General features: G+C 36.6%; 1 protein-coding gene across 7 annotated transcripts in view; it reads left to right on the forward strand.

Moving 5' to 3' along the window:
• The window catches only part of TMEM62 (transmembrane protein 62), a 33,913-nt gene that overhangs the window by 1,212 nt on the left and 16,949 nt on the right, over nucleotides 1-15,752 (forward strand). For 4 of the 7 annotated variants that reach the window (XM_058541384.1, XM_058541381.1, XM_058541385.1 and 1 more), the window contains exons 3-8: nucleotides 1,246-1,383; nucleotides 4,922-4,967; nucleotides 9,446-9,587; nucleotides 11,533-11,657; nucleotides 11,792-11,914; nucleotides 14,368-14,523. In XM_058541384.1, the coding sequence (XP_058397367.1) occupies nucleotides 1,246-1,383; nucleotides 4,922-4,967; nucleotides 9,446-9,587; nucleotides 11,533-11,657; nucleotides 11,792-11,914; nucleotides 14,368-14,523 (730 nt within the window). The remainder of the gene's footprint in view (nucleotides 1-1,245; nucleotides 1,384-4,921; nucleotides 4,968-9,445; nucleotides 9,588-11,532; nucleotides 11,658-11,791; nucleotides 11,915-14,367; nucleotides 14,524-15,752) is intronic. The other 3 variants (XM_058541383.1, XM_058541386.1, XM_058541388.1) reach the window with 2 other exon arrangements.

The following is a 15,752-nucleotide window of genomic DNA, read 5'->3' on the forward strand; positions in this document are numbered from 1 at the left end:
CCCGTGGATAGTTAGATCCAGGCTAAAATGACTAGCAAGGCTTTGTCAAAGCGGTAGAAGCAAGGCTAACGATTCTCAAGTTAGTGTGCTGTCTGCTATGTATCTCTTTGTTGTTGTTGCTGCAGTTCTGGATTTGAGAGAAAATTAGGAAAATCTCTTTAACCACAAATCAAAAGTTCTCTTCTTTTACTAAATTTTCCATTTACTTTACAGTATTAGTCTTATATTGTCAATTGTTTGAGGCGTCAGGTGACTTAGGGCACTTTTTCTTCATCCTTTGGTACTTCTGTTTCTTGGGTTCCCTAGTCTTCAAACCCCTAACCATTTGCTTCAAACTGTGGTGGAGAAGAAGCTGAAGGAGCGTCTATATTGTCCACTGGAGGATTCATCTTCCACCCACTCTGTTGAAACACCTCTGCTGATATGATGTAGTATCAGTCTTCATTTTATGGAAGACCTCAATTTCAAGTGTCCAGTTTCCTAGAAATTTTGGTATTTTATTGTCCAGACTACACCTTCCAGATTATTTCTTACTGTAAAAGTAATACTTGGTCAAATCACATATCCTGATTTTGGGTGTGGAAAATATGGTCATCATAGATATTAGGCACCCTGCCCAGATCGTTGGCATTTCTTATAAAGAGTTTTCATTTTATCAGAGTCTCATGATGCATTTTGTACTACTCTCTTTAAATTTTTATTTATTTATTTTTTGTTTTTGAGGAAGATTGACCCTGTGCTAACGTCTGTTGCCAATCTTCCTCTTTTTTTTCTTCTTTCTCCCCAAAGCCCCAGTACATAGTTGTGTACCATAGTTGTAGAGTTGTAGCTCTGCTATATGGGACGCCGCCTCAGAATGGCTTGATGAGCAGCGAGTAGGTCCGTGCCCAGGATCTGAACTGGCGAACTCTGGGCCACCGAAGTGGAATGTGTGAACTTAACTGTTATGCTATCAGGCCAGCCCCGAGTACTACTCTCTTTAAAAACATGTTTTTTCACAACCCATTTCTAATATCACAGGAGATTAAATAGGCACTTGCTTACCTATAAGAAACAGACAAAGCCCTTGCTGAGAAAAATCTTATTTTAGATGGATTGCTTTGGACATAGATGGACTCATAGTGGTTATGCTTATACTTGTTGATTACTTTAAGTATCTTTAGTCCTTCAGTGTGCATTTTTAAAAAATTTGAACCCCCTGGGGTTTATTTTGCATTGTGATTCAATTCTCATATAAATCTACAGGAGACCTGACAGATGCCAGAACAAAGCAACACTGGGGATCCAGGCAGCATGAGGTAGAATGGCAGACTTACCAGAGTATTCTGAAGAAGACAAGGGTCATGGAGAAAACCAAGTGGCTCGATGTCAAAGGAAATCATGGTAAGAGTCAAGACTCAGATATAATTTAAGACTAGATTTTTTTTCCTTTAGGAGCCTAGATTCTCTGATTTAGATTATAAAATTATAAAATGGGACATTGTAACATAGGTTTAGATATATTGAAGGCCACAACTCTGAAATACAACTATAATATGTGATTTTAAAACTTCAGATGTCACTGTTAGCCTTTGAGGGGCAACTTAGTATGGTCCTTTCTTTACATGGAAAAAAAGCTTCTAGCAAAACCTATGCAGGTGGGTGTTTAAAAATATATAATTTTACGAAACGAAAGAAGCCAAACCCATAAGTCTACATACACTCTGATTCCATTTATATGACATTCAAGAAAAGGCAAAACTTGGGGCCAGCCCCGTGGCCTAGTGGTTAAGTTTGGTGCACTCCACTTCAGTGGACTTACACCACTCGGCAGCCATGCTGTGGCGGCAATCCATATACAAAATAGAGGAAGACTGGCACAGATGTTAGCTCAAGGCTAATCTTCCTCAGCAAAAAAAAGAAAAAAAAAGGGAAAACTATAGACACAACAGATTGCGGTTGCCAGGGGTTGAGGATGGGAGGAGAGGTTGACTACAAAGAAGCATTATGAGAGGGCTGGCCCGGTGGCTTGGCGGTTAAGTGCATGCGCTCTGCTACTGGCGGCCCAGGTTCGGATCCCGGGCGCGCACCGATGCACCGCTTCTCAGGCCATGCTGAGGCCGTGTCCCACATATGGCAACTAGAAGGATGTGCAACTATGACATACAACTATCTACTGGGGCTTTGGGGAAGAAAAAAAAGGAGGAGGATTGGCAATAGATGTTAGCTCAGAGCTGGTCTTCCTCAGCAAAAAGAGGAGGATTAGCATGGTTGTTAGCTCAGGGCTGATCTTCCTCACAAAAAAAAAAAAAGAAGCATTATGAGAGAATTTTGAGGGGATGATGGAACTGTTCTGTATCTTGATTGTGGTGGTAGATACATGACTGTGCATTTGTCAAAATCCACAGAACTGTACATCACAAAGATTGAATTTTACTGTATATACATTTAAAAATTAAAATTGCAAATAAATCCCCATATGCATGGGGAGAGAGATGGATAATCCCTTCCCATTTTTTAGATTATCACTGTTGTGTTAGTAAGGAAATGAACTCTTCTCCAAAAGAGTCTTGATACTGGGTTTTTTTTGTTTTTTCTGAGGAAGATTCACCCTGAGCTAACATCTGTGCCAATCTTCCTTTTATTTTTTAGTATGTGTGCTGCCAGCACGGCATGGCTGCTAAGAGAGTGGTGTAGGTCCGCGCCTGGGAACCAAACCTGGGCCACTGAAGTGGAGTGCACTGAACTTAGCTGCTAGGCCACTGGGGCTGGCCCGGTTTGTTTCTTTTATAAAGGTTGACTTCCATATTGGTTACTTAAGTAATTCATTTGTCTGCTTCATTTGATTATTCATTGCTGATGAGTACCTTAGTTATATGTTTTAAAAAAGCTATCATTTTAAACAGATAATTCTACCTAGTGAAATACATAGCTATTGGTTTGATCAGAAAATGCTCTCTTTATAAATAGTTCTTATAAAGCAACTAGGAATTATAAATTAAAAATAGGATATCTGGGGGCCAGCCCGGTGGCATAGAGGTTAAGTTCACACGCTCTGCTTTGGCATCCCAGGGTTCACAGGCTCAAATCCTGGGCATGGACCAATGCACCACTTGTCAAGCCATGCTGTGGCGGTGTCCCACATACAAAAATAGAGGAAGATGGATACAGATGTTAGCTCAGAGGCCAATCTTACTAACCAAAAAAAAAAAAAAAAGGATATCTGGCTTATGGCTTTCTCTGGTATATTTACATTTCCCGTTTTTCCTGATCCTGATTAGTGCTACAGGTAGAATTCTTTTGCAATAAATAGCAAGTCTGCGTATATTATTTCCAAGCCAAGCTACTGACTTATTTCAAGTAATAAATATCAGACTCTTGTGAGTAAATAATTTGGATAGTCCTTTGGAGTTCATAATAATCTAATTTGACTTTTTGTTTGTTTGTTTGTTTATTGCAGTAACATTGGTTTATAACGTATACATTTCAGGTGTACATCATTATACTTCTATTTCTGCATGGATTACATCATGTTCTCATGTTCACCACCCAAATGCTAATTACAATCCATCACCACACAAATGTGCCTAATTATCCCTTGCGCCCTCCTCCCTCCCCCCTTCCCCTCTGGTAACCACCAATCCAATCTCTATCTCTATGTATTTGTTTGTTGTTGTTATTATCTACTACTTAATGAGTGAGATCATATGGTATTTGACCTTCTCCCTCTGACTTATTTCACTTTGCGTAATACCCTCAATGTCCATCCATGTTGTCACAAATGGCTAGATTTCATCGTTTCTTATGGCTGAGTAGTATTCCATTGTGTATATATACACATCTTCTTTATCCATTCGCCCCTTGATGGGCACTTAGGTTGCTTCCAAGTCTTGGCTATTGTGAATAATGCTGCAGTGAACACAGGGGTGCATGTATCCTTATGCATTGGTGTTTTCAAGTTCTTTGAATAATTTGACTTGTATAGGCATAAATGCTTATGGTATGTGCTTATATATGTTTATATATTGTGTTAAGATAGGAGAGGAAACTAATCTTTATTAAGAAATAACTGTAACAGGGCTGGCCCCGTGGCTTGGTGGTTAAGTGCGTGCGCTCTGATGCTGGTGGCCCGGGTTCGGATCCCGGGCGCGCACCGAGGCACCACTTCTCCGTCCATCCTGAGGCCGAGTCCCACATACAGCAACTAGAAGGATGTGCAGCTATGACATACAACTATCTACTGGGGCTTTGGGGGGAAAAAATAAATAAATAAAATCTTTAAAAAAAAAAAAAAAAAAGAAATAACTGTAACAGAAATTAGCAAGAGGATAACATACATGACAATATTTCTATCGGCCTACACTGGACTTATAGCCTACTCTTTAAGGTTATTAGAAATGTAGTGGATTCCTGAAAGTCAAGCTGGTAAACAATTTTAGCTATTGCAACCAGGCAATCAAGCTCTGTTTCCAGTTAAATGTTCTATGATGGCCTTAACCCTTACCATATGTAACTCCTTTCTTACTGAATCTTTTTTTAAGATTTATGAAAAGAAGGACTTGGCCCTGTTATCCAAGTGATCTGCTGTTGAGAAGCACTTGGCCTGGATTGATATATCAGGCATAAATCCAGTCCTTGCTACCTTCCAGAATCACATAATTAAAACAGCAGCAACAACAGTCCACTCTTATAACTTCAGATTGATTTATTCTCAATAGTACATAATCCAAAGTATTTATTATTCTCCAGTATACTAGGTTCCTTAAATAAGTTGCTAGATAATCTGAATTCTATTATTAAGTTTAAAAAAATTATCAATCTAATTATTGGCATTCTACCATATAAGGTGTAATTGAAAGAACTGTCATTTTTATTTAGTCATTAACATGTTTGCATTTTTCTTTTCAATATAGATGATGTTTGCTCTTTTCTTTTTAATTAGATACATTCAACATTCCAAGTCTGGAGAGTGTTGAGAATTACTACAGGTACTGCAACAAACAAAAGACAGACCTCGGTGTGTTACAAGGAGGGTGTAGTCAATTTTCAATGAATGGGTGAAAACATTTTTTAACAGATAAAATTCCTATATAAAGAACCTCTGGTAATTTAGAAAAGGAGACTTGGTGTGTGTGTGTGTGTGACAGATTCAGTTATTTTTTTTTTGTTTAAGGACTTTGTCCCTAATTCTTTTTATTTCATATACTTTAATGCTTTTTGTTGGCTAATGGTAGTTTTTGGTTTTTGTTTGCTGAGGAGGGTTTGCCCTGAGCTAACAACTGTTGCAAATCTTCCTCTGTTTTTGCTTAAGGAAGATTATCCCTGAGCTAACATCTGTGCCAGTCTTCCTCTACTTTGTATGTGGGTCGCTACCACAGCATGGCTGATGAGTGGTGTAGGTCTGCTCCCAGGATCCGAACCCATGAACCCGGGCTGCTGAAGCGGAGCACACCAAACTTAACCACTACACCACGGGGCCAGTCCCAGCTAATGGTATTTTTAATAGTCCACACAGACTTTTTTTTTTGTCATTGATACACAGCAGAAGTCATTTATTTTTTAATTTAGATGTAATTGACATGTAACATTATGTAAGTTTCAGGTGTACAACATAATGACTTGATATTTTTATATATTGCAAAATGATCGCCACAATGAGTCTAGTTAACATCCATCACCACACATAGTTACAAAAATTTTTTTTTTCTTGTGATGAAAACTTCTAAGATCTCCTCTCTTGGCAACTTACAAATGTACAATACAGTATTATTAACTATCGTCACCAGGCTGTACATCAGAAGTCATTTGGATCAGAGTTTGTCAAAATACTATGGATTTTAGGAAGGCTGAGATACTGATTCTCTCAGCCTCTAGGGTGGCTGAAGAGCCTAGCTGATCACCCCTGGCTGCTTTGTCCTTTCATCCCAGTGTGTCATAGAAATACTAAAATTTACTTTATGTGCCATGAATGTGAAAAAGGCTGTGAATGTGAAAGGATCTTTTAGTTAGAAAACCAATTCTCTAGTTTCAATGTGTTGGGATTCTTAGTTTGGTTGTAATTTCACTTTCAGTTCCAGGGTATTCAGTAGCTTTGTTCTCCATTGTCAATCAATCAAGTAGCAGGTCTTTATTGAGAGCCCATCATTAGTTGGATAGTATGAGATACAAGAGCTAATATTAAAAAATATGGTCTCTGCCTTCAAAGAAGTCTAGTTAAAGGAGATAAAAATTGTTTAGGAAACAATTAGAAAAGAACATGAAGAATGGCTGATGAAATGCTGGATTATTTGGTATATGTGATAATCACTATGAGAAATCAAAAAGCAGAGGTCAGCATGGGGTAGACATAGAGGAGACTTTTAAATTTTTTAATTGAGATATAATTGACATATAACATTGTATAAGTTTAAGGTGTACAACGTGTTCATGTGATACATTTATATACTGCAATATGATTACCACTGCAGCATTAGCTAATATCTCTATCATGTCACATAATTATCATTTCTTTTTTGTGGCAAGAACAATTAAGATCTAGTTTCTTAGCAGCTTTGAAGTTTATGGTACAGTACTATTGACTATAGTTACTATGCTGTGCATTAGATCTCTAGAACTTATATATCTACTAGTTGCAAATTAGAGAAGACTTTATAAAAGAAGTGAAAATTGTGTCCAGTCTTAGAAAATGGGTAGCATTTCGAGAAGTAAGAAATTCTGAAAGGTATATTTTAGGCAAAAATCCAGAGCTTTAAAAGCTAGCATTTTGGGGGCAGTAAGGAAACTAGTATCACCAGAATAAAGGTTCATGTAGAGTACTAGTATAATACTGGATAGGTAGCTTGAGGCCAATTTATGGAGGTCTTAAGTGACAAGCATAGAAATTTAGATGTGATGAGTAATAGTTCATAATCCAGTATAGATTCCTAAGGAGACGAGTAACAATGGAAACAGTATTTTATAAAGGGCAATTGTACAACAACAACAAAAAAATAGGGCTAAAAAGGAAAAAAGAGGGAGAGATTGGAGTTATGTAGACCAAATAGGAGAGTCCTGCCATAGTCCAGTCATGATATGGAAGGGGCCTGAAATGAATAGAAGACATACCTACCTGAACAAAGTTCATGGACATGGGGATGGTGAAATCAATTTGTGGATGATAGGTCAAAAAGCACTGGTTAACTAACATATAATTAGAGTCACCATAATTTGGAAGAAGAGGTTGTCCTCTTTTGTTAATGTGAGAAAGGAAAAGGACAGAGATAAAAATTTTTCATTTCCTATTATCTGTATCTTTGATAGTGATTATGGGAATGGAGTTAAACATTTTCAAAGAAGAATTAATAGCATGTAGGGTCTGACTGGTTATTGGGAAAGTAAAGTAATTAGTCACGTTAAAGTTTCATAACTTTATATTTTTGTTTCTAAACCACCTAAACTTTATCTGAATTTAATAAATGGTATTTTGCTAGAGATACAGACATTACGGAAATATAAACCTGAAGGAAAAAATGTTAAAGTTAAATTTTGACCTTAAGAATGCCCCAGAGAATGCCAAAATCCAGAATTCAAAAGATGTTGTTAAGGGGCCAGCCCAGTGGCATAGTGGTTAAGTTCACACGCTCCATTTCAGCGGCCCAGGGTTCACAGGTTTGGATTCCAGGCACAGACCTACACACAGCTCGTCAAGCCATACTGTGGTGGGGTCCCACATGCAAAATAGAGGAAGACTGGCACAGATGTTAGCTCAGGACCAATCTTCCTCACTAAAAAAAAAAAAATGTTATTAACTATCATATATTTTAACCTTTGCTTTCAAATAGTTGGATTTATTTTTAGATAGTTGAATTTTAATGTGTCAAAAATATAGGAAAGGGAGAACACGTGAGATTATAAGATTCTGAAGAATAATTCTGAAAACACATTAAGCAGGAAAAATATAAAAATTTTAATGAGGAAAAAATCCTGAAGTAGAAATTTAAGAAATACCAACGGGGGCTGGCCCGGTGGCGCAAGCGGTTAAGTGCACGTGCTCTGCTGGGGCGGCCCAGGGTTCGCCGGTTCGGATCCCGGGCGCGCACCAACGCACCGCTTGTGAAGCCATGCTGTGGCGGCATCCTATATAAAGTGGAGGAAGATGGGCATGGATGTTAGCCCAGGGCCAGCCTTCCTCAGCAAAAAGAGGAGGATTGGCAGATGTTAGCTCAGGGCAGATCTTCCTCACCAAAAAAAAAAAAAAAAAAAAAAACCCACCAAGAAGAGAGGCAGGACAACTAATTGACTGTTAATTGTATTATCTATGATAATATATTTATTTTGTGATGTATTTGATGGCCTTAAATATAGCTCCCTGATAGCACATTAAGTTTCAAAAGTTTATTTGTATTTTTTCATTTATGTTCTTAGGTAAAACATCATTTGAGACACTTAGATATTTTCTTACAATATTCTGACATTTGAGTAATATAGGTATGCCCCCAATATAATCTGTACCTTCCTTCACGTTTACTCAACAAATACTTAATGAGTGCTCACCCTGTGTACTATGTTACCCATCCTTTCTCCCTGCTCTTCACCCTCCAACTTTATGGACACCTGAACACTGTTAATACTTAAGGTGGTAAGGACTTTGATTAATGGGTGTGGACCTGTATATGTTATCAATATATTTTTAGGAACTGAAAAAGATTTACTGACCTAGACCTAACTTTAACATTTTTCTCCTGACTTGATGACTTCATCTTTGCAAGGCTTTATTGTGAGTTAAGCCTCCATAGTCCTGTCTCAAGAAGTAAACACCTTTTGTATCTCACTACACCAAGAATTCTGCTAGGTACTTATTAGGTCCTCACTAAATTTTTTAATGATTGATAAGTACCGTTTCACTGGATTCTGATTGATCTCTCTCTCTTTTTTTTTTTTTTTTGTGAGGAAGACCAGCCCTGAGCTAACATCCAATGCCAATCCTCCTCTTTTTTGCTGAGGAAGACTGGCCCTGGGCTAACATCCGTGCCCATCTTCCTCTACTTTATATGGGATGCTGCCACAGCATGGCATAGCAAACGGTGCCTCGGTGCGCGCCCAGGATCCGAACCGGCAAACCCCGGGCCGCCACACAGCGAAGCGTGCTCACTTAACCGCTTGCGCCACCGGGCCGGCCCCTGGTTGATCTCTTTTTAAGTGTTTAGTGGACTGCCTAAAATAACTGCCTGCTTCTCTGCTTTGCTCGGTGACCTTGTGTTTGGTTACTAATGAATTAGTTTGCCTAAACCTTCGGAGACAATGGGAAAAAAATCTTTAAAATTTCTTTTAATCGTTTATCCATTCTGGATCTAGTTTAGTGTATTTCTGTCAGATCAGGAAATTTCGTTTCAAAGGGAGGCAAAATATAGTGTGATATTAGGGAAGGAATTTAAACTCATTCTGTCTTTTTATGATTGCATTAAAACTTTCCTGTCTTATTTTTTAGGAAATATTCTGCCGTACTTAGGGATGGCTCTTTCCATTATGTCCACAATACTCCGTTTGGCAACTATTCTTTCATCTCTTTGGATGCCAGTCAAAATCCAGGGCCTAAGAGACCCTATAATTTCTTTGGAATTTTAGATGAGGTACAGTAAAAATCTCACTTCCCTTTGTAGCTAACCTATATTATTTTTTCTTGGATACATGTGGCTCACTTAAAGTTATCCTAGGTAAACAACTTCTTATCTAGAAATGCTTGAGAAAAATTTTACTGTGGTTACAGTTATAGTTAGAAGAAATTACTGGCTACTTCAGCACTATTATTGTTGTTCCTGTTCTTGTCTCAAAATCTGGGAAAGAAGTAACTCACACTTGATATTTATTCAGTAAACATTAATTAAATATGTACTAAGTGCAACATGCACTTTTCAAGAGTGCAGGGCATACAGCTTTGTATTCTATATGGTATATTCCTAAATCTCCGTAGTTGCCATTTGTAACTCATGGTCTCTCTCTCTATATATATATATATATTTTTTTTTTGGTAAGAGAAGGGCAACCATTGAAGTAAATAGGTTTCTTTTCAAGTATTTTTTGTAAGCTGGTGAAAACTGTTGCCAGATTAAAACTGTCTGGAAAGTCCCATCTGAGAACCTCTCATTATTTCTTGGTACAACAAATGTCAACTCATTAATGAGCACATGTCCATATGCAAGATATATGTGCCCATATGTAAGTATACAAAGGCAATAAGTTCTCGTCCCTGGTCTCTTAGGATATTTAATCTAGTGGTAGGGCATAAGACCAGTATAGAAATAATTATAATAAAAGGCAGGATTTGCTAAGTGCTGAAAGAGATTCAAAGTGATATGAGGGTTCAGAGGAGCTTGAAATCAAGTGAACAGAATATTGTCAAATGCATTGTGTTATATTGGGTATTTTATTTAATGGAGGTATATTTTGTTTCCTATCTACCAAGTGTCTTTAGACAGAGTTGATTAACTTATTATTTTAAAGCCTACTACTTAGAATAGTGTTTTTTAAGGTATGATTCAAAGATCATCTGCATGAAAGTCAGCTGGAGTCTTGTAAAATGCAGATTCCCAGGCTTCACCTAAGCCTTACCAAATTAGAAACCCTGAGGATAGGCTCCAGGAATTCATTGCTATAAATACGTTACAGATAATATTAATGTATATTTATACATGTACAACTTATTTTTGAAATCAACTTTATGAGGGATGATTTACATACAATAAAATGCACTCATTTTAATATTTCAAGAGTTTCGACAAATGTATATGCTGGTGTAACTGTCACCACCATCAAGACAGAACATTTCCATCACCCCAGAAGGTTCTCTTGTGCAGTCGATCTTCATCTCCAGTCCTGGGAAACCACTGATTGGTTTTCTGTCAGTATAGATTAGTTTTGTTTGTTCTAGAATTTTATATAAATGAAATGACACAGTATGCACTCTTGTATCTGGCTTCTTTTGCTCAGTATAATGTTTCTGAGATTCATCCATATTATCGTCTGTATCAGTAGTTCTTTTCTTTTTATTGCTGAGTAGTAGTCTATTGTACGGATATACTGCAATTTTTTGATGGTTTCCAGTTTTCGGCTATTATGAGTAGAACTGTTATGAACATTCAGGTACAAGCCTTTCTGTGGACATATGTACATCTTGTTTTAGAAGTTTAGTTTCAATATCCTCTTTATTAATTGCAATGTAGTATACAGGGCTGAAAAGATTAGTGGTTCTTCTTTATTTCTATAAAGAAATTTATAAAGAAAGAAAGAAATTTATGTAATTTAAAGATTACTTTTTATTTCTCAGTTTCCTTATCTATCAAATGGGGATAATATCTGCCCTACTTAGCACGGTTATTTTAGGATCAAATGGATTATAATGCATGTGAAACAGTTTGAAACTTATAGAGGTCCATACAGGTCATTAATTAATAGGGTTTAAGCCCTAGACATAATATACTTATTTTTATAAAACTTCAGGGGAGTTGCTTAATCTGTTGACATTAGATTTCAGCCTGAGCTCTAATTAAAGATCCTTCTATTTTTCTCCCATTTCAGAAACGGATGGAAGAGCTTTTATTACTGGCCAAGGAAAGTAGTCAGAGCAACCACAGTATTTGGTTTGGACACTTTACGACATCCACTATCCTTTCTCCATCACCAGGAATTCGGTCAATAATGAGGTGAGGCAGGCTACCAAAATCAAAGTTAATTGTGTTTAATTCTTTTATGTTGCTCTACCTGAAGAGATAGTTTTATTAGTTTGGCATCACAAGTTATCTGTGTTCATTTATTCCATTTATTTTTCATTGGTTAGTTCAGCTACAGCTTATTTGTGTGGGCACCTCCATACACTCGGTGGACTGATGCCTGTTTTGCATACTCGGCACTTCCAGGGCACTTTGGAACTTGAGGTGGGAGACTGGAAGGATAACAGAAGGTAAGGAACTACACTACAGAATAAAACATATACATGTAAGTTTTGCTAAAGCAATGATAGTTTTCTTATTGCTATCATGGGTGATCCAGTTAAGAAAAAACATGTGATGTCTCTGGTTTTAAAGTAATATATGTATCTGGCAGTCTTTGTCCTTGTGCAAAAACCTTGTTGCAACAGTTATGTTTGCCATCACTATGTTAACATTGGATTTTCAAGATGCATTCATGAGGAAATAATTCTCAAACTTCAGTGTGCACAAGAATAATGGAGGAGCTTATTAAAAATAAAAGTTTCCAGGCCCTACCTCTAGAGATTTTGATTGTTTGTCTGGGTTAGGACCAAAGAAACCGCATTTTTTAAAAAGCCCACCAGGTGCTCTATGGACCACACTTTGAGAAATACTAGAGTTGAAATATGTCATTTTTTCCACTGAATTTTATATCTGCCTGTCTAGTTATTGCTACAAGATGTTAGTGATTTAAGTTCTTCAAATAGATGATAGTTGGTTTTATTAAGGTTAAAGTCTTTCTAAGAGAAAACATAATTTATTTATCAAAAGCATATAATATAGTTAAATATACATATACTGAGAAGGAAATATATATTTTGAGAGTATTTAAGTGCAATAGTTTAAGTATAGATGAGTATCATCTTATTATGTATATATTTTGAGAATAACTATTTAAGTGAAATAGTTTAAGTCTAGGTGAGTTATCATCTCATTGTTGAACTATTATCAATTGTTGTTTAATTTATTCAAATCCAGTACTCTGAAGATATCAACAATAAATATTTGTTGAGCTGAATGTTATCTATTTTTAATAACTTTAATTAAAAAACAGCTTTACATCTTAGAAGGTACTTACTTACTTCAGTTGTCTTTTCTAGAAACTGTATAAGAACGACACTTGAAGCCTGTAATTAGTTGGCAACTGTAATTACTTTGAGCCAAGACCTGTCTATTCTTGACTGTGAGGCTGTGGGCTGGGCTGGGATTGCCTTTGACCAGATAGCCTTCCTAACCTTTGATCAGCTTCTTGATTTCTTGTAAATGCTACAGTCACAAATTAAGTGATGTTAATTATGAAACTGTTTCCTTTCTTTCTCTTCCCACCTGCTCTCCTGTGTTCTAACCCTGGGATTTTATCTGGAATTTTACTGAAAGGACCTAACCTTTGCCTGACCTTATAAACATTTAAGTTCTATTAGTACAATAGAAGAGTTTTAAAAAATAGTATATGAGTAATATTAGGCTAAGCTTTGTTGTGGATGCAAATAAATCTAGAAATATCAGTGGTTTCAAGAGATGTGTATTTTTTCATTTATAAATCTGGTATGAATCAGGGCAACTCTATTCCACAAGATGACTCAGGGATTCAGACTTCCTCCATCTTATAATGCCACTATTTCAACACCTGAGTTCCAGGGCAGGGAAGAGAGCGCAAACTCACACTCACTCTTTTTTTTTTTTTTTTTGAGGATGATTGGCCCTGCACTAACATCTGTTGCCAATCTTCCTCTTTTTCTTTTTTTCTCCACAAAGCCACAGTACATAGTTGTAAATATCATAGTTGTAGAGTTGTAGCTCTTCTATGTGGGATGCCGCCTCAGCATGGCTTGATGAGTGGTGAGTAGTTCCTCGCGCAGGATTCGAACCAGCGAACCCCAGGCCGCTGAAGCAGAACGTGTGAACTTAACAGCTGCGCCACTGGGCCGGCCCCTCACACTCACTTTTAAGTACTGTGGACCAGAAGTGTGATACTTGTCACTTCTGTTCACAACCCATTGGCCAGAACTAGTCACATGGTCCCAGCCTAATAACAGGGAGACTGGGAAATGCAGGGGAGCACGTGGAGTGTTTGGTGAGCACTATTGTTTCTGCCATAGTTAATCATTTCTCCTCTCAGTTCTAAAAGTTAGAAGATAAAAAACTTTGGTTACTCTTTAATGAATAGTTATACTTTTCATCGTGCATTTAGAAAATCAAAACAACTTTTGTTAATTTCTTTGAAATTATAGAAATAAAGTTTTAAAAGAAAAATGAAAGATTTCTAATTGTGTTCATTTTAATATTATGTAGCATTGTTGATGGGATGAAGAATGTCAGGTATTAGGCTTATGATGAATGTCAGGTTTAAAATAATCTTAAAATATAGAAATCAAATTCAAAAAGGATTTATTTAAAAATTTAAGAGTGCATGCTATGTACCAGCCATTGTTCTAGGGCACAGTTAAATTCATTGCTTCGATCAGATCCCAGTTGTTGACAGATGTGAAGTATGCAGTAATAGGGGCAAGGGAAGAAAGACAGAGAAACAGTATTATTTACTCTGCATTCAAACTCATGATCTCAGAAAGTAGAGTTTTATACTTTTACATTTGTTGTGATATAACCTTCATGCCCTCTTATAATATAAGGTGACTAAATTACCTTATTGTCCTCTGGTCTCTAGGTACCGGATCTTTGCTTTTGATCATGACCTCTTTAGCTTTGCAGATTTGATCTTTGGCGAGTGGCCTGTGGTTCTTATCACCAATCCTAAGTCACTCCTCTATAGTTGTGCTAACCATGAACCACTAGAAAGACTCCTCCACTCAACACATATCAGGTATGTAGTCATTTTTCAGAATTTACCTTCAGTGTGATATTGATGGAGAATCAGTCATTGTGACTGCATTCCCATGTGAAAGCTATGAGATGCCCCACTTTAGTGTTCTCAACAATCTAAATGTTATATAAAGATAAATTGCTTACTGTTTCATTCCCATTCAGTTAAAAAATATGTAATTTTTTTTATCTTTTTTTTTAACTTTGTTTATTGCAGTAACATTGGTTTATTAAGTAATTTTTTTAAGCTGCTGAAATTTTAAAAACCACCCAGAAGTGCATACTCCTACCATTATTATTTTTGTGTATTTTATTCCAGCCTTTTTATTTGCATGTTTTTACATTGCTATAATCAAAATGTACATAGTTTGGGCCGGCCCCGTGGCTTAGTGGTTGGGCGTGTGCGCTCTGCTGCTGGCGGCCCGGGTTTGGATCCCGGGTGCGCACCGACGCACCGCTTGTCCGGCCATGCTGAGGCCACATCCCACATGCAGCAACTAGAAGGATGTGCAGCTATGACATACAACTATCTACTGGGGCTTTGGGGGGAAAATAAATAAATAAATAAAATTAAAATGTACATAGTTCTTTTGTATCCTACTTTTAAAAATTCCTATTATACATCAGAAATATTTTTTTTTCCTTTTGCTACATGGCCTTCCAAAAAAGCAAAAGCTATATAAACCTTATGGAATTGAAAATTCAGTTGGCATGTGAATTTAACAATGTGAATTAAAGAGACTTACAACCTTTTTCAAACATAAGGGCACTCTTTTTAATATATATACTCTTTTAAATTTTATTTTGAAAAGTAATAGAACATAACTTTCATTTCTGAGTTTTCCTTCTCAGACATTCTCTTTCAGGCATGTTTTTACATAGCTATAATCATAGGGCATGGTCTTCTAATTCCTACTTTTTTTCTCTCAACAGAGAGAATGTACCACAGTTTATCTAATCATTTTCCTACCTTATTGGTGAACTTTTAGATTTTTTCTAATTTGGGGATGAGCATCTGATGCATATAGATTCTTCCTTCACTTGAATAATTTCTTTAGATAGAGTTCTAGAAGTGGGATTCTACATGAAAGAGTTTGAATTCCTTTATGACTGTTGATCAAGATTGCCCAATTACTTTTTCTTTGTAACTAAAATCACTATTCTTTTATAAAAAAATTTGGTAAAATATAGATAATATAAAACTTACCATTTTAAGTATTTTTAGGTGTG

Source organism: Diceros bicornis, chromosome 5, assembly GCF_020826845.1.
Source record: "Diceros bicornis minor isolate mBicDic1 chromosome 5, mDicBic1.mat.cur, whole genome shotgun sequence".
NCBI classification, from domain to species: Eukaryota; Metazoa; Chordata; class Mammalia; order Perissodactyla; family Rhinocerotidae; genus Diceros; species Diceros bicornis.